Source organism: Ranitomeya imitator, chromosome 5 (genome assembly GCF_032444005.1).
Source record: "Ranitomeya imitator isolate aRanImi1 chromosome 5, aRanImi1.pri, whole genome shotgun sequence".
Taxonomy (NCBI): Eukaryota; Metazoa; Chordata; class Amphibia; order Anura; family Dendrobatidae; genus Ranitomeya; species Ranitomeya imitator.
The window spans coordinates 34,563,304-34,590,164 of record NC_091286.1 but is presented as its reverse complement, the minus strand read 5'-3'; the positions used below and the strand labels follow the sequence as shown (position 1 = coordinate 34,590,164).

General features: G+C 47.7%; 1 protein-coding gene across 1 annotated transcript in view; it reads left to right on the top strand.

Annotated features, from left to right (window-relative positions):
* RPS6KC1 (ribosomal protein S6 kinase C1) overlaps nt 1-26,861 on the top strand; it is a 158,560-nt gene that overhangs the window by 48,471 nt on the left and 83,228 nt on the right. The window contains exons 6-8 of the mRNA XM_069768507.1: nt 8,769-8,828; nt 12,822-13,184; nt 24,479-24,600. Of these exons, the coding sequence (XP_069624608.1) occupies nt 8,769-8,828; nt 12,822-13,184; nt 24,479-24,600 (545 nt within the window). The remainder of the gene's footprint in view (nt 1-8,768; nt 8,829-12,821; nt 13,185-24,478; nt 24,601-26,861) is intronic.

The window sequence follows — 26,861 nt, the reverse complement described above, 5'->3', positions numbered from 1 at the left end:
CTGATTTTTGAGCGTTTGTAAAGTTTACAATAGATGTCGCTAATGTAATGTAAGATGTGAAATATTTGGCATTGTACTATACCTATATGTCTTATTTGTGCATCATGAATCATGCCATGGGAATGTGCCATCATAAAAGGATCTATTGTTTGTATCTGGTTTTGTGTTGTGTGTATTTCTAAATGTTTCCCCTTTTTCCTATATTTTTATTTTAAAAATAAAATGATCTTGCAATCACAACAGGTGATGTCACAGCTCACCCCCTCCTGTACAATGACTGATAACACCTCTATATACAGTAGATAACACAGGATCCACCATTTACAATAGGTGATGTCACAGCTCACCTCCTCCTGTACAATGACTGATAACACCTCTATATACTGTAGATAATACAGGATCCACCTTTTTACGATAGGTGATGTCACAGCTCACCTCCTCCTGTACAATGACTGATAACACCTCTATATACTGTAGATAACACAGGATCCACCATTCACAATAGGTGATGTCACAGCTCACCTCCTCCTCCTGTACAATGACTGATAACACCTGTATACACAGCTGATAACAGGAACCACCAAACACAAAAGGTGATATCACAGCTCACCTCCTCTCCCTTCACATTGAGCGTTGGACATGCTGATTAGATGCTTCAGTACAAAAGCTAATCGGAGTCTGTTCATTGCTGCTAATGTAAATGTGGATTTTTTTGAAACAGGAAGGTAGTTTATAAAAGCCCCACTGGCCGTTGTGAAAATTGCAAGATTTCTATTTTTCTGTATTATATAACGGTTCTGTTATGGAGAAAAAAAAATTCAGTAAAAAAATAAATACATTTAACCGTAAAACGTCATATAATCATTAGGTCTTTTTCTGTTTTACACATTCCCCTTTAGTTAAATAATATACGGCATAACAAGAATTTTGGGCAAAATTTCTTACTCTGTATCAGGTGAAATAAATAAATAAATATATATATTTATTTATTTCTCCTTCGCCACATTGGGGAACACAGGCCGTGGGTGTAGCTGCTGCTGCCACTAGGAGGCGACACTAAGTGATACAAAGAAAGTTCTCTCCTCCTCTGCAGTATACACCACCCTCTGGCTCCGGACCGGACCAGTCTGCTATTCAGACCATACTTTTTTATTTTATTTTATTCTTTTTTCAATTTTTACCTTTTTTGCAACTTTTTTCTACAAGGAACATAGGAGCGACGGACCCTTTCAAGGGTCCAATCTCCCCCAACCAACAACAGGCGAGCCCAGGGAATGTTGCCTACCTGTATCCTCTCCTGGACTCAGCTATCCTAGGGGCGACTGTTCCCTCCAGGGCACCAATGTCCCTGCACGAGCAACAGACTGGAAAACGGAGTGTCGCCTCCATGCTGTTTTTTCCGGCATATAAGATGACTTTTTAACCCCTGAAAATCTTCTCAAAAGTCGGGGGTCGTCTTATACGCCGGGTTTGACATGTGCAGGGAGCGGTCCTGGATGGTTCCCAGGGTCTGGAGGAGAGGAGACTCTCCTTCAGGCGCTAAGATCCATCTTCGTGTAAAAAAAAAAAAAAAAAAAGAAAGAAAAATATAGAATATGGATATGCTTACCTTCCCGAGTTCTCCCGGCCGTCAGCGGTGCATGTGGCGGCTTCCATTCCCAAGGGTGCATTGTGTGCCACGAAGGACCTTTCGTTTGCCCAGTCGTTTTATATGCTGAAAAATACGGTACCCCTTTTCTGAGCCAGGCTACAGCCGGACACAGCCCTGTGAAATCCTAGGGGAGTGAACCCTTAAGATACACAGAGGCCCCCATGGCATCCGTGCTGCTCCCACTGCACCACCACAGATGGAACAGCGGTGCTGCAAGGAGCTGGACGGTCCCTCTCCACCTCCCCTGCAAAAGGGGACAGTGGATTTGAGGGTTCCTGCACCGTCCACATCGAAGCCCTGACCTACAAGCAGAGTGGCAGCTTTGCTTTTCCTCCTCCAGGCATCGGTGGTGTGGAGGGCTCCTGCAGCACGTTGCGGGCCCGTTCGCCTTTTCCGGCAGAGCACCACTAATTTAGTCACACCGGCGGTCCCGCCCACCTGCTTGGCGCCTTTCGCTCATTGCAAGAGTGTCTTCCTGATCTTGGCGGCCATATTCGGCCGACACACACACCGCCCCAGGAGTTGAGAAGGACTAGACTGCGTCTTCCATTGAGCCCATACAAAGCGGTTCCAGAGTCTCTGCAGCCATACTGCACCTGCAGAGGGACCAGGCTACAGGGGCACAGGACCTGGGTAAATGCTCTGCCACATTACCCACAGACCCCCACCCTCTTTTTGCGCAAAGTGCACTGCTGCACTTTTTTGCAGAGCTGTGTTGCCTTAGAGCCGCGCTCATATATATAGCCTGCCCTGCAGTATACATTGGAGATTGCACAAGGGTACAGCATGTCCCTACCTAAGACTTCCAAAAAGGCTAACAAAACAGTGTTTTTCACCTCATGTACCTCCTATCAGGCTGCGTTACCGAGGGGACACAATACTCCGCTTTGTGAAACCTGTGATCCAAAATGTGCTCAAGAGTCCCCCGCTGCAACCAATCCCACTGTGGCTAGTCCCCCTGAGTGGGTTTCGTCCTTGTCGCAGTCCATGGTTTCCCTAACTAAGGCAATTGAATCCCTTCACGATCCCTCCAGGAGCGGGGGCACTAATCCTCCTGTCTTAGAGAAGTCCCGGGTGTCGTCGGCCTGCAGGGGCCGTTGTCACTTAAAGCAAACACAGGCATCTAGGAAACGGATGCATAGCACGGCTCCCAGGCCCTCTGGCGCCTCGGCATCCGTAAGCTCCGCTTCCTGCTCTCCCTCTCCAGGGATTAATAGCATACTAGAATCTGAGTACAAATTTGATGGGCCCCTCGACCTACAGTCATCGGGTTACCAGACAACAGTAGATACTCTCATAGAGGCCGTCAACCAGACGTTGCAGGTAGACGAGGATTATACTTCTACCCACGCGGATAACGTGGTGTCCTTCAAAAGGATCAAACGTCCTCATAGGGTGTTTGTCAATCACCCTGAGTTCCAGGACATAGTTTGGCGGCATAGAGAGCGGCCGGACAAATGCTTCACAGGTCAGAAGTCTCGAGGCCAGATATCCTTTCTCATCTGACCTTCGCAAACAATGGACAATCCCTCCAGTGGATCCTCCTGTGTCTTGCTTGGCCTTCTGTCCTTGCCTGATGTATCCTCCATTAAGGATCCCTCCAACCGCCTGATTGACAGCCTCGCCTATTCTGTTTTCGAGGCATCAGGCTCGGCACTCTCTCCTTCCTTTGCAGCGACATGGGTAGCCAAAGCCATGGTATCCTGGACAGATTCTCTGTATAAGACGATACAGAAGAGCGGTCTTCCCCTGGAGGTAGCGGAGCTGGCCAATCAGATTTCCTTGTCCGGCAGCTACAGTATTTAGTAAACACATCCCTAGACTCAGCTAATTCCTCTGTGCTGGTGGCCTCAAAGGCAGTAGCTCTCAGAAGGGTGCTATGACTCAGGGACTGGTGAGCAGACTCTGCATCCAAAAAGTCCTTAACCTCTCTGCCTTACCAGAGTGTCTGCTTATTTGGAGAGAAGCTGGACCAGCTTATCTCGGATGCTACAGGCGAGAAGAGTAATTTCCTCCCCCAGCATAAAGTTAGGTGTCCTATTCGCTGATAGCCGCAGACACAATTCAAGTCCTTTCGGAAGCAATTTCGTTTGGTTCGGGGCCTCCCGCTCACAGGGACAAGAATCCACAGGCTTCTTACAAAACCAACCACTCGTGGAAGACCTGCTCCAAGCAGGCCAGATCTAGGGTATCCAGGTCCCAGAGACTCTCGGCTAAATGAATCGCAACATCGTCCGGACGACACCAGCAGAGTATGCGGCTGCCTACTCCAGTTTTGCCATGTCTGGCTCGCTGTCGTCCACGACGAATGGGTCAGAGATCTGTGTCCTCCCGTCCCCCAAAAGCGGGATGAGTGCTCTTTTTATCAGTCATTGAGTCATTTCGCCAAGACGAGGTCATTACCCCAGTTCCGGAAAACGAGAGATTCGAGGGTTTCTATTCGAATCTATTCGTGGTGACAAAATGACAAAAAAGCATGATACAGTCTGGCCAATTCTGGACCTAAAGCTCCTAAACAAATTTGTCAGAGTCCGACATTTCAGGATTGAGTCTCTCCGTTATGTCGTCTCCTCGATGGAGATGACCTAGCCTCGCCTCCATCGATATTCGAGATGTGTATATTCACATCCCAATCTTTCCCCCCTCACCAAAGGTTCCTGCGCTTTGCCGTTCGCGAAGAACATTTTTTTCAGTTCACAGCCTTGCCCTTTTGGCCTTGCCACCGCCCCTAGGATGTTCACAAAGGTCATGGCGGCCGTCATGTCCGTTCTACACTCTCGGGGCTTGGTCGTCTTCCCTTACCTAGACGACCTCTTGATCAAAGTACAGTCCTTCCAAGCCTGCGCGGAGTGCGTCTGCATTTCATTGGATATCCTTTCTTTGCTAGGCTGGTTGATAAACCTGAGCAAATAATCTCCTGTCCTGGACACTTCCCGAGAGTTGGTGCTTCTCCCTCAGGACAAAGTCTTAGCCCTTCACCAGTGGGCCCGAGCATTTCGTCAACCATCTCCTCGTTCCATCCTCTTTGGCATGAGGGTCCTTGGAAAAACGGTGGCCGCAATGGAAGTGGTTCCATTCGCTCAGCTGCATCTACGTCCCCTACAACATGCGCTTTTGGACTCATGGGACAGGAGCCCCTTCTCCCTCGATTGACCGTGCCAGCTAACCCCGCAGGTCAAACAGGCACTCAGGTGGTGGAAGTTTCGGTCCTTCCTCCTTCAAGGGAAATCCTTTCTCCCGGTTCATTGGCTGGTGGTCACTGCCAATGCCAGCCTTCTGGGTTGGGGTGCTGTCTTCCGTCATCACACTGCTCAGGGGTGTTGGTCTCCTTGGGAGTCACGTCTTCCCATCAATGTCCTGGAGATTCAAGCGATTTGACTGTCCCTGCGGCGGTTCCATGGTCTCCTGAAAGGCCGCCCCATCTGAATTCAATCAGACAATGCCACGGCTGTGGCTTACATCAATCATCAAGGGGGCACCCACAGCAAAGCGGTAATGCGTGAGGTGGAACACATCCTTCGCTGGGCTAAAAGAAACCACTCGGTTATCTTGGCTGTTCACATCCCAGGCATGGAAAACTGGGCTGCTGACTTCCTCAGCCGCCAAGGCTGATTTTCGGAGATTTTCCAGCAGATCTGTCTTCGCTGGGGGACCCCGGATGTGGACCTGATGGTGTCATGGTTGAATGCCAAGGTGCCTGAATTTGTAGCTCGGTCCTGAAACCCAAGAGCCATCAGGCTGGGCGCGCTGGTCCTTCCGTGGAGTCAGTTTCGGCTTCCCTATCTGTTTCCCCCATTGCCTTTGTTTCCGAAGGTCATCAGGAAGATCAAAGCGGAGGGTGTACCGGTGATCCTAGTTGCTCCAGACTGGTCATGCCGAGCGTGGTACGCAGAATTAGTGCAACTTGTTGCAGACGTCCCTTGGAGGTTACCAGATTGACCGGACCTGCTTTCCCAGGGCCCGATTTACCACCAGAACTCGGGGGCCCTGTGTTTGATGGCTTGGCTGTGGAATCCTGGGTCCTATCCCAAGCTGGTTTCTCTCAAGAGGTGGTCTCCACAATGATTAATGCTCAGAAGCCGGTGTCTGAACGCATCTATCATCGGACATGGAAAGCATTTTTTGATTGGTGTAGAGACCGAGGTTGGCCTCCTCTGTTTTTCTCCATTCCCACCATTTTGGAATTTCTTCAGTCTGGACTGGACTCGGGTCTAGCGCCGAGCTCCCTCAAAGGACAGGTCTCTGTCTTGTCCATCTTGTTTCAACGTAAGATCGCTTCCAAACCGCAGGTGAGAACTTTCTTTCAGGGAGTCTCCCACGTGGTACCTCCCTACAGAGAGCCCTTAGACGCCTGGGACCTTAACCTGGTCCTAGGTGTCCTACAGGAATCTGCCTTTGAACCTTTGCAGGACGTCTCTCTCTCTTTCTTTCTTTCTCTCCCTCTCTCTCTCTCCCACCTTTCATGGAAGGTCGTCTTCCTAGTCGCGGTAACGTCAGTCAGAAGGGTTTCGGAGTTGGCTGCTCTGTCCTGCCGGGATCCCTTTCTGACTTTTCATCGGGACAAGGTGGTTCTGAGGCCGTCCCCACCCTTCCTACCAATGGTGGTGTCTTCATTTCATCTTAATGAGGACATTGTCTTGCCCTTTTTTGCCTGGCACCCGTGCACCGTTTGGAGAAGGCTCTTCACACTTTGGATCTCGTGAGAGCTCTCAGAAGATATGTTTTGAGAACAGCATCTTTTCGTCAGATGGATGCACTGTTCGAGCTCCCGGAGGGCCACCGGAAGGGATTGGTCGCTTCTAAGTCGACAATAGCCAGGTGGATTCCCTCGGCTATTCAGGAAGCTTGCTGAGTCAGATGCAAGCCTACTCCAGCGGGGATCAAAGCACACTCCACTCGGTCGGTAGGTGCTTTATGAGCCATTCGGCATCAAGCATCAGCAGAACAGGTTTGCAAAGCGGCGACCTGGTCTAGCCTACACACTATCTCAAAGCATTACAATGTTCACACTTAGGCCTCAGCAGATGCGGGCCTCGCCAGATGCATTCTGCAGGCAGCGGTGGCGCACCTTTAGTCAGCGGGTACCTGGGGTTTACTCTGTTGTGTTATTTCCCCACCCAGGGACTGCTTTAGGACGTCCCACGTTCTTGTGTTCCCCAATGTGGCGAAGGAGAAGCTGGGATTTTTGTGTACTAGCCGTAAAATCCTTTTCTCCTAGCCACTCATTGGGGACACAGCACCCACCCTGTTGGCCTGATGGCTATGATTGTTCTCTGATTTGACATGTTGTACCTATTGTTGTTGATCATAATCTCCTACTGCTTGGTCACTGAACTGGATCGGTCTGGAGCCAATGGGTGGTGTATACTGCAGTGGAGGAGCTAAATTTCTTTGTATCACTTAGTGTCAGACTCCTAGTGGCAGCAGCATATATGTCCCCCCCAATGAGTGGCTCGGACAAAAGGATTTTACGGTGAGTACACAAAATCCCTGTTTTTTAGTCATTCTGAAATTCTTAATTTTTGAAAAAATTTTTTTTTCCTTTTTGGCTCCGGTAAAGTACGGTAAATAAGTCAAATGAAAAAGAAGCATAATTTTTTTTTTAAAAAAATGTTACTCTCAATACCATACTTTAACAACTTTCTTTTATTTTTTCCCTTTCTTTAAGTCAGAGTATTTGCATGTGCATGGAAAACCATTCTATGTATTTAATTATCACTGACAAAAGAGTTTTTGTTCTTTCCTCTTCTTTATTTGATAAAGCGCAATTAAACAATTTCTAGATCAAAAAGTGGAAACTTGCCAACGAAATGCCAAGTTTTTATTTTCACCAATATGTCAATGTATGTACACATCTACAAAACAATGTGTGTGAATATGAAAATGTATGTCTACACATCCCTGTTTAAAATAACAAGTTTTTGTCACGTTAAAAAAATATCATACCAATAATAACAGCTTCAGAACTTTTTCTACCTTTTTTTAATACCATCTATTATCTGTACAATTAAATCAAAAAATAAACAGATGTTTTTGGGTGGAAAATAAAAATAAACAAAAATATGGTTACATAAATATGCACGCCATTAAACTAATACTTTGTTAAAATACTCATTTAATTTAGGGTAGCATTTTATCTTTTTGAGTAGGAGTCGATCAGCATGGCACATCTGGAATTGTCATTCTTTGCCCACTCTTCCTTGCAGTAGCTTCACATCTGTCAGATTTTTGGGGCATCTCTTGCGTACAGCGCCCTCTTCAGGTCTTCCACAGATTTTCAATTTGAAGTCTGGGCTCTGGGTGGGGCATTACAAAATGTTGATCTTCTTGTGTCAAAACCATTCTTCTGGTAATTTCCAAGTATGCTTAGTGTCGTTGTCGTGCTGGAAGGTGAAACTCCTCTTCCTTTTTAGCAGATGCCTGAAGGATTTTGATTCAAAATATTGAATGATATTTGCAACTGTTAATCATTCCCTCCACTTTCTGTAAAGCCCTAGTTCCAGCTACTGAAAAACAGCCCCAAAGCATAACACTGCCTCCACCATGCTTTACTGTGGGTATGGTATTCTTTGGGTGATGAGCAGTGTTGGCTTGCGCCACACATACCTTTTGGAATTATAGCCAAAAAACTCCACCTTGGTCTTGTCCGACATAAGACATTTTCCCACTTGTTTTTGGCAGACTTAATGTAGGTTTTGGCAAAATTTAGCTGGGCTTTGATATTTTTCTTTGTAAGAAAAGGCATCCATCTTGCCACTTTTCCCCAGAGGCCAGACAAATGAAGAAGATGGGAGAGTGTACATGCAGTACACAACTAGTACTTACCAGAATTTCCTGCAGCTTCTTTAATGTTTCTGTAGGCCTCTCGGCAGCTTCCCGGAGCAATCCATGCTAATTACATGTTGATGTAAAATATAGATTGCAGGAAACCTATGTTTTACTGTAAATGTCTGGTATATATTATGGATAGAAGCCGCATTGTGTGAATAGAAGCTAAACCCAGTTACATTATATTTTGTCTGTAGCAGTAAAAGTCTATTCTGAAAATGTCTGAATATTAAAAGCAATGCATTTCATTATTATTTAGTTATTTAACCTTTTTTATTTTATTTTTTAGTAAGGAAGGACTCTTGTGGACTAGATGAAGTGACATTTACCAGCCAGTCTGAATGTGGGGGTGAGTTATTTATTGGCACATTTGTACCTGAATTTTTTTTTTATTTTTACTACTGTGACATCCTAAACCTGTTAACTTTTTAAAATGGGCACTAAACTTATAAAATTCATTAAGAAATATAGCCCCTTTCCCCGTTTTATCGGTCCGCCGCGTCTTCTGCATGATCCTGAATCTGTCAGTCTTGTAGAAATCATACAGAGAGCACAGGGCTTAATCTCTGCTGCTGAATTCCATCTTCAGATGATGGCCAACTGAAAGCTGGAGGTCAGAGGGGCGGGGCTATGGTTCAACTGCAGTCAGTGGATGGGGGAGGCTCCTGCTGCAGGCAGTTGTATTACAGTCACCCACAGGACAGTGGAGAGGAGGAGGAAGGGGTATGGCTGGGTTTCTATGATACAAAGAGAAGACTTCTTTATACATTTCTGTGTTATAAGGTCTGTAGTTAGTAGGGGATGAGCTTTTCGGAATGCTTTAAAGGGAACCTGTTACCTTACATAATGCTATTTACCTGCTGTTGTAGGATAAGTCCTGAATTTCTAATGATCCTTAAGAAATGCAAGTGTCTCCCTCATCCTGCATGGGGTAAACACAGCCTGACTTCCACCTCTGACACTTCATGCACTGCCTTTATTATGGCCATTCAGAGGGTAATATGGGGTAAGGAGTGGTGTGCATGTGTCAAGAAGGACCCTCACCATGGGTGGGCCCAGGAAGGAGCAGAAGTATTGGACTACCAGCCTAATAAATTGATTATTTCCCAGCTAGTTGGACTTGTTCACACTTTTGACCCATTCCCCTAGGACTGGGAGAGGACTTTATTACAGAAAACTGCTAAGTATAAAACTTTGCTGTTTTTCATCTTCTTGTTTTTTTTATAACTTTGCATGTCATTTTCCTTTTTTTTTTTATAAATGCGTATTAACCACCTTAATAACTGGGAAATTTTCTCCCATTATTCCAAGAGCCACAACAAAAATTGCGGATTGCATTCTATTAATAGTATGCTTAATGTATGAGTTTTTTTCACGGTTTTTATAGGGAAAAACCGCGAAAAATCCTGAACGTGTGCACACAGCCTTATGGATATCAAATATGTGTGTGTATGTATGTATATGTATATGTATATGTATATGTATATATATATATATATATATATATATATATATATATATATATATATATATATATATATATATATATATATATATATATACACACACACAATGCCTACAAGTAGTATTCAACCCCCTGCAGATTTAGCAGGTTTAATAAGATGCAAATAAGTTAGAGCCTTCAAACTTCAAACAAGAGCAGGATTTATTAACAGATGCATAAATCTTACAAACCAAAAAGTTTTGTTGCTCAGTTAAATTTTTATAAATTTTTAAACATAAAAGTGTGGGTCAATTATTATTCAACCCCTAGGTTTAATATTTTGTGGAATAACCTTTGTTTGCAATTACAGCTAATAATCGTCTTTTATAAGACCTGATCAGGCCGGCACAGGTCTCTGGAGTTATCTTGGCGCACTCCTCCATGCAGATCTTCTCCAAGTTATCTAGGTTCTTTGGGTGTCTCATGTGGACTTTAATCTTGAGCTCCTTTCACAAGTTTTCAATTGGGTTAAGGTCAGGAGACTGACTAGGCCACTGCAACACCTTGATTTTTTGCCTCTTGAACCAGGCCTTGGTTTTCTTGGCTGTGTGCTTTGGGTCGTTGTCTTGTTGGAAGATGAAATGACGACCCATCTTAAGATCCTTGATGGAGGAGCGGAGGTTCTTGGCCAAAATCTCCAGGTAGGCCGTGCTATCCATCTTCCCATGGATGCGGACCAGATGGCCAGGCCCCTTGGCTGAGAAACAGCCCCACAGCATGATGCTGCCACCACCATGCTTGACTGTAGGGATGGTATTCTTGGGGTCGTATGCAGTGCCATCCAGTCTCCAAACGTCACTTGTGTGGTTGGCACCAAAGTTCTCGATCTTGGTCTCATCAGACCAGAGAACCTTGAACCAGTCAGTCTGAGTCCTCCAAGTGATCATGAGCAAACTGTAGACGAGCCTTGACATGACGCTTTGAAAGTAAAGGTACCTTACGGGCTCGTCTGGAACGGAGACCATTGCGGTGGAGTACGTTACTTATGGTATTGACTGAAACCAATGTCCCCACTGCCATGAGATCTTCCCGGAGCACCTTCCTTGTTGTCCTTGGGTTAGCCTTGACTCTTCGGACAAGCCTGGCCTCGGCACGGGAGGAAACTTTCAAAGGCTGTCCAGGCCGTGGAAGGCTAACAGTAGTTCCATAAGCCTTCCACTTCCGGATGATGCTCCCAACAGTGGAGACAAGTAGGCCCAACTCCTTGGAAAGGGTTTTGTACCCCTTGCCAGCCTTGTGACCCTCCACGATCTTGTCTCTGATGGCCTTGGAATGCTCCTTTGTCTTTCCCATGTTGACCATGTATGAGTGCTGTTCACAAGTTTGGGGAAGGTCTTAAATAGTCAGAAAAGGCTGGAAAAAGAGATAATTAATCCAAACATGTGAAGCTCATTGTTCTTTGTGCCTGAACTACTTCTTAATACTTTAGGGGAACCAAACAGAATTCTGGTAGGTTGAGGGGTTGAATAATAAATGACCCTCTGAAAAGACTTTTCACAATTTAAAAAAAAAATAAACAAAGAAATAACATTCTTTTTTGCTGCAGTGCATTTCACACTTCCAGGCTGATCTACAGTCCAAATGTCACAATGCCAAGTTAATTCCAAATGTGTAAACCTGCTAAATCTGTAAATCTGCAGGGGGTTGAATACTACTTGTAGGCACTGTGTATGTGTGTGTATATATATATATATATATATATATATATATATATATATATATATATATATATATATATATATATATATATATATATATATATATATATATATATATATATATATAACAAATCAGCACCCCCAATGTGAACACGTGCAAACTGCAACACACAGATAAAAAAGACCACAGCAGCACATGTACATGAATCGGTCATGTGAAAACACAGACAAATATACATTTCACAAAAATATTTTGGCGTGGTTGATGGGCACACATGAATTGGCCTATTTATGCGCTAAGAAGCTCCATTTTAACTGTAAGTTTTATGAAAAAAAAATTTTTGAAAAATTTTTTATGAAAAAATATTTTTGTGAAATGTATATTTGTCTGTGTTTTCACATGGCCGATTCATGTACATGTGCTGCTGTGGTCTTTTTTATCTATGTACGTATATATATGTATATATATATATATATATATATATATATATATATATATATATATATATATATATATATATATATATATATTTATTTATTTATTTATTTATTTTTTTTTTTTTTTATTCTTTTAGTGGTTGGGTGATTTGTAATTTGAACTTATATTTTATTTTTTTTTTATTTTTGTTATGTGCTTTTCACTGTACTATTAGTCCCCTTAGGGGACTTGTACATGCCGTCTCTTATGTTATACACATCAATGCCACAGAATTGCTGTACTTAGAAAAAAAAATCACTGTCTCTCCACGAGCTGGCTTTCACAGGAATATCCTCCTGACTGGACTAGGGGTCTTCAGCAGACCCCTGCCTATCATGGCAGCCCAGCGATCCCATCACGGGAGCTCCGACGGGCACATAGAACACCGTGCCCCCCTCACCGTCCTTTCGGTAAGTGGTGGCAGCATTGGGTGTGTGGACTGGTTTGGGGTACCTACTGCATTCAGGCTGATGAGATTGAGGTCTACATTGATGTGGACCCCCTATAGTACCCCCCCATCCCACATCACGGAGTAGACTGACTGAGGGCCTGGCCGTGACGGACAGTTTTACTATTTAGATGCAGATCCTACCTCTGGGATTGGCTCCTATCCTGAAAAGGGTCCCCCCTTCCGGAATAGAGGGGTACATGGGTCTGTCCATTGACTTCCATGGGTCATTTTGATTGTCTTCTCTTTCTCAGGCCTCTCCAGTGACAGCGACCTCCTCTCCCTGACCGTGGACATAGACTCTCTCTCCGGGACAGATGATGGAATGGCTTCCAATCAGATTTCACCCAGTAAGCCGTTCTCCGTCCCTCCGTCCCCTGGTTCGGTAGCGTCGAACTTTCCAGGTTCCAGCTACGAAGGGGTTAAAACGGAGTCAGAAAAAGAGAGCCGCAGCTTGTTCACCGTCAGACTGAAGCAGAAGCTCGGCAAGTCCGATTACCTGGCGAGGGCCGGAGAGCTGATCACCTTGGCCATGAAGAAGGAGACGGAGCAGGACTACGAAGCCGCGTTCGGGTTTTACAGAAAAGGTGTCGATCTCCTCCTGGAGGGGGTACAAGGTGACTAGCTCAAGGACCTAGCCTTACCTGCAGATTGCTTAAAGGGTTATTTCAGAAAATGAAAGTTATTGCCAAAGTTTGTATTTCAGTTTATAGATTATTTTTGCCATAGGGTTTTATTAAGCTTTTCTGTAAGCTTCTGTTTCCCTGCACCTCTGTGGGTGCAGAATGAGTTATCTGAGAATCTGTCAGTGAGCTCATTCTGGCTCCTTTTATGAATTCCTCTGCGCTGATTTAAGACCCCCGACCTCATGAACGTTTATCTAAACTTTCGATGTGGTTTATAGTCCTACATCAGAACAAGAGGAGCTCAGAAAAAAGGTGTAAAGAGTTATAAAGTCAGAAGCAGTTCACTGATTGATTCTCAGTGAACTCATTCTGCAGCCAGGAATGTGCAGGGAAAGAGAGCCAAAATGTGCAAAACACAAAAACTTCAGGCAAATAGTTTCACACCACAATACGTGCAGTTAAAGGGATTGTCCAGTCATGAGGCTTTGATGAATAATAAGTCGTCATCATCATGTCTTATCCCTAAGACAGGCCATTAATGTTGCATTGGTGGGGGTCCGATATCCATGACCCTCACTGATCAACTGGTATTCTCTCCCGTGTCGCAGGGTGGAAACCTTGAACACAGCTTTAATGCTCAGCTCCATTCAATGTGTAGTGGCCACTGCCGGGTCCCGAAGTTCAGTGTTTACATCTGGTCACCCCGCCAGAGCAGAAAACTGGGGGTTCTTGATATTGGAGCCCCACCAATGTGGTATTGATGACCTGTCCTAGGGTTAAGCCATAGTTATCTTGCAACCAGACAACCCCTTTAAGTAAAAAAATAAAATAGTTATACTTGTCCTTGAAGGCGTCCATATCTTTCTAAGTCGTCATTTCCCTCTGGATATAAAATTAATGGGGCATGGAAATTAGTGCTGTTGGGTCTTTTTACCAATTTCGAAAAATTCTCCATACATCTACAATACTGGCAGAAGGTCTGCGCCTCTATGAAAACTAAGGTAAGGGATCTCTATAAAGCCAAATAAGTATTTCCTAACCCCAAGTACCTCCAGGAGTTGTGCCACTGCCATCTGCAGAAGGAGCCGGCTCTTAAAGGGGTTGTCCACTCCTCAGACAACCCCTTCTCAATCCCAGTGTCCCCCCTTCTCCCTTGTAAAATAATAACACTTGTACTCGCCTCTGGTGCCGGTGTCGGCGTTGCATCGGTTGTGATGACACTGGCATTCCCGGGGATCGCATGACATTGTCACACAATCCCTGCTGCCGATCAGCGGCCGCTTCCCTCCTACAGACGAATCTCCTATATCTGGAGGAAGTTGGAGAGCAGCCATAGCTGTCATTTTCTCCGGATATATGTCTGGAGGAGGGGAGAGTGAAGCCAGCGCTGATTGACCGCAGGGATTGTGTGACATAAAAATGTCACAAGATCTCCGGGAGAGCAAATGCTGATTCTGGCGACATAAGCGAGGCGAGTATAAGTGTTAATATTTTACAAGGTGGAAAGATGGGGATTGAGAAAGGCCTGTCCGAGTGGTGGACACTGGGGTGTGTGCTCGTTAGCTCCAATCACAGCAATGAAACCGTTCACATGCCGCTGTCAAAAATGACAGCGGCGTGTGAGGCGGTTGACAGAGGAAGATTGCTCCATCTGTGCCCATCGTGCGCTGTGTCATACTTTTTCTTTTTTAGCTTGTGTAATGAATCAGTGCCATTGCTTCTGGTTAGAATCAAGCTTCTTTCTCACAGAGCTGCCCATAGGCATGTGCCTGTGCTGCCTAAAGAAAAAAAAAAATCTGGTTTCGGTTAACCTCATGTCAACATCCGATAACCATTTGGTTTGTTGTGTGGTTGTCCTGGGACCCCCCCTTCCAATTTGTTCAGTTAGGGGCCTAATTAGCCTGAATGGATACAACCAATGGTCTCTATATGGGGTATTAGTCTATATGTTGTGCGTCACGTTCCGAGTTACAGCAATCCGGTGTCTCGCCTCCGTCTGCACCATAATGTTTTCCCACCGGAAGGATTATTTACATTCAGCATCAGAACAGTTATTTGCCTCCCTGCGACTCCGACGCATTCTGTAGGTCGCATTGTGTAAAGCAAACTCTGCCCCATTAATTGGCATTCTCAGACAGCGCGTTGTTCCCGGGAGATGGGCACCGAGGCGTGTTATTGGGACGTTTCGGAGCAAAGGAGTAATTTCTCGTCTGCCTGGAAACGTGCGTTAAGTTTGGTTTTACAGGTAATTAAGTAGCTTTTTGAGTTTATGTTCTGTTTGCGCTACCAGAAAAAAAAGGCCTGCGAAATAAGCACTTGCACATCGCCGCCGCCGCCGCGCCGTCATTTGCTTAAAAAGACTTCTAATTACAGTTGACGAAGCATGGACACCATAAAAATGCATTAGTTAGGCTTGACACGTTAATTACCTGTTTTTGCAGATGTTTTTATGTATTGTTATGCGAACAGTTTACAAAATAATTACAGGAAAGTCAAATGGAAAATAAACCGAGGGGGAGGTTTCTGTAGCTGAAATATTTTCATTCATGCGGATCTGGATTAGACGCAGCTGCTGGTTTCACTGGTAAAAGCCGGGAATCTCGAAGGGTTTATATTAAGGGTCTTTAATTTCGGGAGCTGTGCTGCATTTTTAGAAGTGTGAGCAGACAATATATCATCAGTGCAGGCGGCAGAGAGCGCTCCATGGATATGCACAGGCGACGGGAAATGGCGCCTCTAATTATGGAGAGGATTTAGGTGTAAGGTTTATATCTGCTGCTCAGGGGAAGAAATTGTCTGAATGGAAGACTTGTGCTCTCTCACTCCCTAATTTATTCTAAAGAGATCCAGCTCCTGCCATCTCTCTTCCTCCCATGTTTAGTGTACCTCAGCTCTTGTGCTCCCAGCTGCTGCCCCCGCTCTTGTGCTCCCAGCTGCTGCCCCCGCTCTTGTGCTCCCAGCTGCTGCCCCCGCTCTTGTGCTCCCAGCTGCTGCCCCCGCTCTTGTGCTCCCAGCTGCTGCCCCCGCTCTTGTGCTCCCAGCTGCTGCCCCCGCTCTTGTGCTCCCAGCTGCTGCCCCCGCTCTTGTGCTCCCAGCTGCTGCCCCCGCTCTTGTGCTCCCAGCTGCTGCCCCCGCTCTTGTGCTCCCAGCTGCTGCCCCGCTCTTGTGCTCCCAGCTGCTGCCCCCGCTCTTGTGCTCCCAGCTGCTGCCCCCGCTCTTGTGCTCCCAGCTGCTGCCCCCGCTCTTGTGCTCCCAGCTGCTGCCCCCGCTCTTGTGCTCCCAGCTGCTGCCCCCGCTCTTGTGCTCCCAGCTGCTGCCCCCGCTCTTGTGCTCCCAGCTGCTGCCCCCGCTCTTGTGCTCCCAGCTGCTGCCCCCGCTCTTGTGCTCCCAGCTGCTGCCCCCGCTCTTGTGCTCCCAGCTGCTGCCCCCGCTCTTGTGCTCCCAGCTGCTGCCCCCGCTCTTGTGCTCCCAGCTGCTGCCCCCGCTCTTGTGCTCCCAGCTGCTGCCCCGCTCTTGTGCTCCCAGCTGCTGCCCCCGCTCTTGTGCTCCCAGCTGCTGCCCCCGCTCTTGTGCTCCCAGCTGCTGCCCCCGCTCTTGTGCTCCCAGCTGCTGCCCCCGCTCTTGTGCTCCCAGCTGCTGCCCCCGCTCTTGTGCTCCCAGCTGCTGCCCCCGCTCTTGTGCTCCCAGCTGCTGCCCCCGCTCTTGTGCTCCCAGCTGCTGCCCCCGCTCTTGTGCTCCCAGCTGCTGCCCCCGCTCTTGTGCTGTCAGCTGCTGCCCCTGCTCTTGTGCTGTCAGCTGCTGCCCCCGCTCTTGTGCTCCCAGCTGCTGCCCCGCTCTTGTGCTCTCAGCTGCTGCCCCCGCTCTTGTGCTCTCAGCTGCCGCCCCCGCTCTTGTGCTCCCAGCTGCTGCCCCGATTTTACTCTGCTGCTCCCCCACTTTTGTGCTCTTAGCTGCTGCCCCCGCTCTTGTGCTCCCAGCTGCTGCCCCGCTCTTGTGCTCTCAGCTGCTGCCCCCGCTCTTGTGCTCCCAGCTGCTGCCCCGATTTTACTCTGCTGCTCCCCCACTTTTGTGCTCTCAGCTGCTGCCCCGCTCTTGTGCTCCCAGCTGCTGCCCCGCTCTTGTGCGGTCAGCTGCCGCCCCCGCTCTTGTGCTCTCAGCTGCCGCCCCCGCTCTTGTGCTCTCAGCTGCCGCCCCCGCTCTTGTGCTCTCAGCTGCCGCCCCCGCTCTTGTGCTCTCAGCTGCCGCCCCCGCTCTTGTGCTCTCAGCTGCCGCCCCCGCTCTTGTGCTCTCAGCTGTTGCCCCCGCTCTTGTGCTCTCAGCTGTTGCCCCCGCTCTTGTGCTCTCAGCTGCCGCCCCCGCTCTTGTGCTCTCAGCTGCCGCCCCCGCTCTTGTGCTCTCAGCTGCCGCCCCCGCTCTTGTGCTCTCAGCTGCCGCCCCCGCTCTTGTGCTCTCAGCTGCCGCCCCCGCTCTTGTGCTCTCAGCTGCCGCCCCCGCTCTTGTGCTCTCAGCTGCCGCCCCCGCTCTTGTGCTCTCAGCTGCCGCCCCCGCTCTTGTGCTCTCAGCTGCCGCCCCCGCTCTTGTGCTCTCAGCTGCCGCCCCCGCTCTTGTGCTCTCAGCTGCCGCCCCCGCTCTTGTGCTCTCAGCTGCCGCCCCCGCTCTTGTGCTCTCAGCTGCCGCCCCCGCTCTTGTGCTCTCAGCTGCCGCCCCCGCTCTTGTGCTCTCAGCTGCCGCCCCCGCTCTTGTGCTCTCAGCTGCCGCCCCCGCTCTTGTGCTCTCAGCTGCCGCCCCCGCTCTTGTGCTCTCAGCTGCCGCCCCCGCTCTTGTGCTCTCAGCTGCCGCCCCCGCTCTTGTGCTCTCAGCTGCCGCCCCCGCTCTTGTGCTCTCAGCTGCCGCCCCCGCTCTTGTGCTCTCAGCTGCCGCCCCCGCTCTTGTGCTCTCAGCTGCCGCCCCCGCTCTTGTGCTCTCAGCTGCCGCCCCCGCTCTTGTGCTCTCAGCTGCCGCCCCCGCTCTTGTGCTCTCAGCTGCCGCCCCCGCTCTTGTGCTCTCAGCTGCCGCCCCCGCTCTTGTGCTCTCAGCTGCCGCCCCCGCTCTTGTGCTCTCAGCTGCCGCCCCCGCTCTTGTGCTCTCAGCTGCCGCCCCCGCTCTTGTGCTCTCAGCTGTTGCCCCCGCTCTTGTGCTCTCAGCTGTTGCCCCCGCTCTTGTGCTCTCAGCTGCCGCCCCCGCTCTTGTGCTCTCAGCTGCCGCCCCCGCTCTTGTGCTCTCAGCTGCCGCCCCCGCTCTTGTGCTCTCAGCTGCCGCCCCCGCTCTTGTGCTCTCAGCTGCCGCCCCCGCTCTTGTGCTCTCAGCTGCCGCCCCCGCTCTTGTGCTCTCAGCTGCCGCCCCCGCTCTTGTGCTCTCAGCTGCCGCCCCCGCTCTTGTGCTCTCAGCTGCCGCCCCCGCTCTTGTGCTCTCAGCTGCCGCCCCCGCTCTTGTGCTCTCAGCTGCCGCCCCCGCTCTTGTGCTCTCAGCTGCCGCCCCCGCTCTTGTGCTCTCAGCTGCCGCCCCCGCTCTTGTGCTCTCAGCTGCCGCCCCCGCTCTTGTGCTCTCAGCTGCCGCCCCCGCTCTTGTGCTCTCAGCTGCCGCCCCCGCTCTTGTGCTCTCAGCTGCCGCCCCCGCTCTTGTGCTCTCAGCTGCCGCCCCCGCTCTTGTGCTCTCAGCTGCCGCCCCCGCTCTTGTGCTCTCAGCTGCCGCCCCCGCTCTTGTGCTCTCAGCTGCCGCCCCCGCTCTTGTGCTCTCAGCTGCCGCCCCCGCTCTTGTGCTCTCAGCTGCCGCCCCCGCTCTTGTGCTCTCAGCTGCCGCCCCCGCTCTTGTGCTCTCAGCTGCCGCCCCCGCTCTTGTGCTCTCAGCTGCCGCCCCCGCTCTTGTGCTCTCAGCTGCCGCCCCCGCTCTTGTGCTCTCAGCTGCCGCCCCCGCTCTTGTGCTCTCAGCTGCCGCCCCCGCTCTTGTGCTCTCAGCTGCCGCCCCCGCTCTTGTGCTCTCAGCTGCCGCCCCCGCTCTTGTGCTCTCAGCTGCCGCCCCCGCTCTTGTGCTCTCAGCTGCCGCCCCCGCTCTTGTGCTCTCAGCTGCCGCCCCCGCTCTTGTGCTCTCAGCTGCCGCCCCCGCTCTTGTGCTCTCAGCTGCCGCCCCCGCTCTTGTGCTCTCAGCTGCCGCCCCCGCTCTTGTGCTCTCAGCTGCCGCCCCCGCTCTTGTGCTCTCAGCTGCCGCCCCCGCTCTTGTGCTCTCAGCTGCCGCCCCCGCTCTTGTGCTCTCAGCTGCCGCCCCCGCTCTTGTGCTCTCAGCTGCCGCCCCCGCTCTTGTGCTCTCAGCTGCCGCCCCCGCTCTTGTGCTCTCAGCTGCCGCCCCCGCTCTTGTGCTCTCAGCTGCCGCCCCCGCTCTTGTGCTCTCAGCTGCCGCCCCCGCTCTTGTGCTCTCAGCTGCCGCCCCCGCTCTTGTGCTCTCAGCTGCCGCCCCCGCTCTTGTGCTCTCAGCTGCCGCCCCCGCTCTTGTGCTCTCAGCTGCCGCCCCCGCTCTTGTGCTCTCAGCTGCCGCCCCCGCTCTTGTGCTCTCAGCTGCCGCCCCCGCTCTTGTGCTCCCAGGTGCTGCCCTCGCTCTTGTGCTGCCCTCGCTCTTGTGCTCCCAGCTGCTGCACTCGCTCTTGTGCTCTAAGCTGCTCCCCCAATCTTGCAGGATCCTGGAAGTTGTTCCACTCGCTCATCCCAGTGTCAGCTGTCCCCGAATTTGCTCCGCCTTCGTCAGCTTTTGCCAGAGGCAGCTGCCCCCCTTTCGGAAGCTGACACCCCCCACGCTCTTGCTCCGCTCTCGACAGCCGCGCCCCCCCCCCCCCCCACTCCTGCTCCGCTCCAAGCAAACAACCCCCTCCCCCACTCTCTGCAGCATATGAGCCCCCTCCCCCCCACCCGCGCTCCTGCTCTACTCTCTGCAGCTGCCTCCCCACGCCCATGCTCCACTCCTGGCAGCTTAAATATAGTGTATGGATCTTTGAAGAGCAGCAGTTGAAAGCAGCTTGTAAAAGACCATGAGATGGGAAGAGCAGAATGGTCTTTGGAAGAGAAGGGGCAAATTGAATATTTGTTTGCAACAAATCATAACTTTGCATCTCCTGAAGTGTAAGGAAATTAAAAAATAGTTGCTCTTTAACTTCAGATTAATGATGGTCTGTGATCGGTTGGCAAAAACGATTAATTACGTTTTATCTGAAATGTAATCGTTTTGGTTGAAATTTACCATTTTCATAAACTGTGTATGTGCATGCTTAAGCTCTTGGACGCATCCTTCTGCCCTTTCTGACACTCGTGTATTCTTGGACCCACTAAAGCACCTCCTCAAAAAGTCATATTAAAGGGCTATTTTCATTTTCATAGATGGACATTCTCAGAGCTGGTAAAAACGAGCACTTTTGCAATTTTCTGCTAAAATTTTCAGCCTTTTTCGAGATATTGAAACTTTTTTTCTTTTGTTTACAGCTCGTTGCCTAGGAGACCGACCACCTCTGCTGACTAGCTTTTAAGTAATGCGCTGAAGCTGGCTGGGATTAGGAGGAAACAATGTGCTGCAGCGATGCTGGCCAGCTTCAAAACAGCGCTTACAGGCTCCGTAGGAAAGATCTGGTAAGCACTGCGCATGTTCTGCTGCCTAGCAGCGGTGGTCGGTCTCCAAGGCAATGATCTGTAAGCAAAAGTGCTAATATCTCCAGAACGGATGAAAATTTGAATAAGCAGTAAATTGCAAATTTTCTTGTATTTACAAGCTCTATCCGACAATATATTATTTATGGAAATGAGAGTAACCCTTGTAACTCTAGATACACAGTTGTGTAAATATGCCCTTTAGTAATGGACCCTAACGTCGGTCTCTACATGATCTGCTTTTCTGCCATCCTGACCATTGTTCCTCGAGCCTACGGTGTAAATGTCACGCACAAGACTTTCTGTGCCGTCCACGTACAAGATGCGAGGAACCTTCCAATGTTAGTTGGACCCTGTACACTAGCCGTGAACTGGTGAGTGATGGATGGATTCATGCATTGCTTGGTCAGCATCTGGTTATCAGATCGCTCCCAAAAGCTGCCATTATCCATCTGCCCGTTAAAGATTGCCTGCTGCCGTCCTTTATCCAGGATCTTGGGAGCTGCCGACTACACCGTCCATGTGCGCTTTTTGGACTCTGCATTTGTGAGTCCCTTGTGAAAAGCCCACAGCCGAGACCTTCACAAATGTGCCACAGTCTTAAAATCCACTTTTTTTTTTTTTATTTATTTTTTATTTTAGGTTATTTCTAACAAAGGATTCTCTATCTCAAGCAAACAGTTGAATATATACATTAGTGATATAGAAACTTTTATTAGAGAAAAATAGCTGTACACAAGTATATAAAGTAATAAACTACACATGACAGGAGGTGAGAAAAAAAATATACATATTAGAAAAAAAGTGTTACGTTAGAATCATATAGAAAAAAATGTAATATCTAATTTATTTGTATTTACAATTGTAATCAATTTTTTTCATTCATACACACATATATATAATATATATATATATATATATATATATATATATATATATATATATATATATATATATATATATATATATATATATATATATATATATATATATATATATATATATATACAGTGTATGTATATATATATGTGTGTATATATATGTGTGTGTGTGTATATATATATATATATATATATATATATATATATGTGTGTGTGTGTATTATACAAATATATATTAAAATTAAATACATATATTAATAACTATATATTCTTTCTAATATGTACAAGTGCTTCTCACAAAATTAGAATCTCATCAAAATGAGAATTTATTTCAGTTCTTCAATACAAAAAGTGAAACTCATATATTATAGAGAGTCATTACAAACAGAGTGATCTATTTCATGTGTTTATTTCTGTTAATGTTGGTGATTATGGCTTACAGCCAATGAAAATCCAAAAGTCATTATCTCAGTAAATTAGAATACTTTATAACATCAGCTTGAAAAATGATTTTAAAATCCTAAATGTTGTCCTACTGAAATGTATGTTCAGTAATTGCACTCAATACTTGCTCGGGCTCCTTTTGCATCAAATTCTGCATCAATGCGGCGTGACATGGAGGCGATCAGCCTGTGGCGCTGCTGAGGGGTTATGGAAGCCCAGGTTGCTTTGATAGCAGCCTTCAGCTCGTATGCATTGTTGGGTCTGGTGTCTCTCATCTTCCTCTTGACAATATTCCATAGATTCTCTATGGGGTTAAGGTCAGGAGAGTTTGCTGCCAATCAAGCACAGTGATACAGTTGTTTGTAAACCAGGTATTGGTACTTTTGGCAGTGTGGACAGGCGCCAAGTCCTGCTGGAGAATGAAATTTCCATCTCCAAAAAGCTTGTCAGCAGAGGGAAGCATGAAGTGCTCTAAAATTCCCTGGTAGACGGCTGCGCTGGTTTTAGTCTTAATAAAACACAGTGGACCTACACCAGCAGATGACATGGCTCCCCAAACTATCACTGATTGTGGAGACTTCACACCAGACCTCCAGCAGCTTGGATTGTGGCCTCCACTCTTCCTCCAGACTCGGGGACCTTGATTTCCAAATTAAATGAAAAATTTACTTTAATCTGTAAGCAACCCCTCGAACCACTGAGCAACAGTCCGGTTCTTTTCCTCCTTGGCCCAGGTAAGACGCTTCTGGCATTGTCTATTGGTCATGAGTGGCTGACACAAGGAATGTGACACTTGTAGCCCATGTCCTGGATACGTCTGTGTGTGGTGAAGCAATGAATCCAGCAGCAGTCCGCTCCTTGTGAATCTCCCCCACATTTTAGAATGACCTTTTCTTAACAATCTTTTCAAGGCTGCGGTTATCCCGGTTGCTTGTGCACCTTTTTCTACCACACTTTTTCCTTCCACTCAACTTTCCATTAATATGCTTGGATACAGCACTCTGTGAGCAGCAGCTTCTTTAGCAATGACCTTTTGTGGCTTATCCTCCTTGTGGAGTGTGTCAGTGACTGCCCTCTGGACACCTATCATGTCAGCAGTCTTCCCCATGATTGTGGAGCTACTGAAACAGACTAAGGGACCCTTGTAAACACTTAGGAAGCCTTTGCAGGTGTTTTTGTTAATTATTCTAATTTACTGAGATAATGACTTTTGGGTTTTCATTGGCTGTAAGCCATAATCATCAACATTAACAGAAATAAACACTTGAAATAGATCACTCTCTGTGTAATGACTCTATAATATATGAGATAAACTTTTTGTATTGAAGAACTGAAATAAATTAACTTTTACACTGGCCACTAGGCCTATCATTAGACTCACGGATATTAGCAGCAACAGACTCGCTCATGTGTCTGTACAGAAGAGTTATCTGGGCAAAAGTCATTGTGCTGAAGGTGTGAATGGTGGATCCTGTGTTATCTACTGTATATACAGGTGTTATCAGTCATTGTACAGGAGGAGGAGGTGAGCTGTGACATCACCTATTGTGAATGGTGGATCCTGTGTTATCTACTGTATATAGAGGTGTTATCACAGCTCACCTCCTCCTCCTCCTGTACAATGACTGATATCACCTATTGTGAATGGTGGATCCTGTGTTATCTGCTGTATATAGAGGTGTTATCAGTCATTGTAATCTTGTGAATGGTGGATCCTGTTATCTACTGTATATAGATTTGTTATCAGTCATTGTACAGGAGGAGGAGGTGAGCTGTGACATCACCTATTGTGAATGGTGGATCCTGTGTTATCTACTGTATATAGAGGTGTTATCACAGCTCACCTCCTCCTCCTCCTGTACAATGACTGATATCACCTATTGTGAATGGTGGATCCTGTTATCTACTGTATATAGATGTGTTATCAGTCATTGTACAGGAGGAGGAGGTGAGCTGTGACATCACCTATTGTGAATGGTGGATCCTGTGTTATCTGCTGTATATAGAGGTATTATCAGTCATTGTAATCTTATCAGTGATGATATTGAGACTGGTGAGAATTCATCTGTGCTGAACAGGAATTGTGAGTCTAATATTACAGGTTGAACCCTGACGCTCGTTCAGACTTGCAATCCAAGTGTATATGTCTCTTGAGTTGGTTTATAATTTAACCAAGGACAACTAATGTTTCGTTCTGTTCCAGACTTCGTTCATTTGCTATGTGTGTGGTTTTTTTTTTTCTTTTTGCATAAATATTTTCCTTCTTTTTGCTCTATTTTCTCTCCTCTCGGTGCAGGGGAAGCGAGTCCTACACGGCGAGAAGCGGTGAAGAAGAAGACAGCGGAGTATCTAATGCGAGCAGAAACCATTTCAGGCTTATGTCTGAACTGCTCGTCGGAGACGCACGTGCCCCAAGATGTAAGTCTCTTCTTACTCTACGACTTCTCTATTTGTGACACTGGAAAATACTTTCCCATAAAATGTGCAGACTCCACGCGCCATGACTGCTGCTGCATAGGAACCTGCAAAAAATATTTGCACACCATTTTCCTGCGGCCATTTATAATGAGCTGCGACTCGGGGGAAGTTGTAATAATTGGGGAAATCTCATCACAGATGTTAAAGGGATTCTCCAGGACTTGGATGTTGATGTCCTATCCTCTGGGCAGGTCATCAATATCGGATCGGTGGGTCTGAGCTCTCTTCATCCCCCATGGTCGGCAGTTTGCAGGTCCCTCAGCGACTGAATGTGCAATCCACAGGTCCGTGCTCAATGTTCTGCCCACTGTGTGGTGCTACTCAGCTAGTATTGAAGTTAATGGAAGCTGAGCCGCAGTACCCAAGAATGGCCACTATATAGTGTATGGCGCTCTTCTGTTCTGGCTACGGGACCTGCTGATTGGAGGGCGTACCAGGTGTTGAATCCCCACCAGTCTGATATTCTTGACCTATTTCTTGGAAACCCCTTTAAAAAGGTCCTTCCCCAGTATTCACAAGAGCAGAAGTTTCAGAGACTAGTAGTGAGCATGTGCGACCATTGCTACATTCGCGGTCTATAGGTGGTCGCACATGCTCACTCCTGATCTGTTTACTCATGGATTGAGGGATCTGAGCCCCAGCGATCTTACATTATTTTTCTATAGGGTGGAGAAATGTAGGGTCACATGTACATCGAGCCGTTGATTTGAATGGACACCATGTAATACCTAATTTCTCCAGTGGGGGTGCTGCAGGGAAATTGAATACTTCTTGCCAGGTTTTTCGCAGCTGATTGTTGGGGATCCCAACCAAGGAACACATTGTAATCTGATACTTATCCACAATCTTTTCTAAAATTGAAAATATTGAGGACCTATCCATGGGGCAGGTCATCAGTATCAGATAGATAGGGGTCTGACACCCGGCACTTGCCCTGATCAGCTGTAATCCGGTCTAAAAAAACGGCTCCGTACACTGTGTCGTGGCCATTCTTGGGTATTCTGCCCCCATGCTCTTCAGTGAGAGCTGAGCTGCAGTACCCAAGAACGGCCAGTAACGAGTGTGGCGCTGTGGTGTACCGGATCCATACATTGTGCACTTCCGGCAGCCGCTGATCAGTGTGAACGGCGATTGTCGGACCCGCACCAATCTGATCTTGATGACCTCCTGTCAGGATTGGCTTTCTGCATGGCTTCTATCCCCGTCTCCATTGCTTCCCTTAATTCTCGTCACATGGTTTTGATTCCGATGCAGCAAAATAAGTTGCAGAAAAAACAATTTTTAGCAAATGTCGTTAATGGCAGGCATCAAGAACTGCACAAACTAGTAGTTTTGTGTTTTTTTTTTTTTCTTTTTTCTTCACCTTTTTGCTCGATGACGACAAGCTGCTCTGGTTTTATATCCGCCCTCGGATTGTTAATCGCCACTTCTGCCATGTTTGTCTTCTTTACTACCGCACCTGTGCCCAGTCATTCTGCTATAATGTGCCCAGATACCTCTGATTACAGACAGGAGGCCGCGATCACGGCTCTGCTGTAACGTCCGTCTCAGCTAAGTGCTGGGGTCACATTCTAGCTTTTTTTTCTTTCCCTATTGTTTTACCTTATCAAAACTTTTATCTTAATTCCATATAAACAATATAAAGCTGACTCTTTTGGGAGCTACAGTAAGGTCCATATTCATTGTCACCCAATGTTAAGTGGTTGTGTAGGCTCAGGGCACATAGTGACTGCAGACTTGTGAATCCTCACAGCGTGCACAATGTGCACTGTCGGGATTCTCTGGCACCGGCAGGCCCGTATATGATTTGCATATGTATTGTCACATGCAGACTAGACTTAAGTGTCCTGGTTCAATACAAGTGCATTGGAGAAGGCCAGATACGTCTAGTCGGAATGTTGCTGGACATGTGCAAATTGCGTACTTATGGTCACATGACCTGCACCTAAGAATCCTGACAGTGTGCACTGTGCGTGCTGTGAGGTTTCACAAATCTGCAGTCACATGGATAACCCCTTTAAACCTGCCGGGTTCAGACAGCCCTTGTAAAAAAAAAAAAAAAAAAAATCATCTGAGCCATATTCTTAAATTGCAGACGTGACTGGCTCCACGTGCCGCTCCGTGTGTCGGTGCACATCCCGGTTCCGTACAGGAGCCGCCTACTATTTCATGCACTACTTCACTCCGTAAAAAGCTTTGCG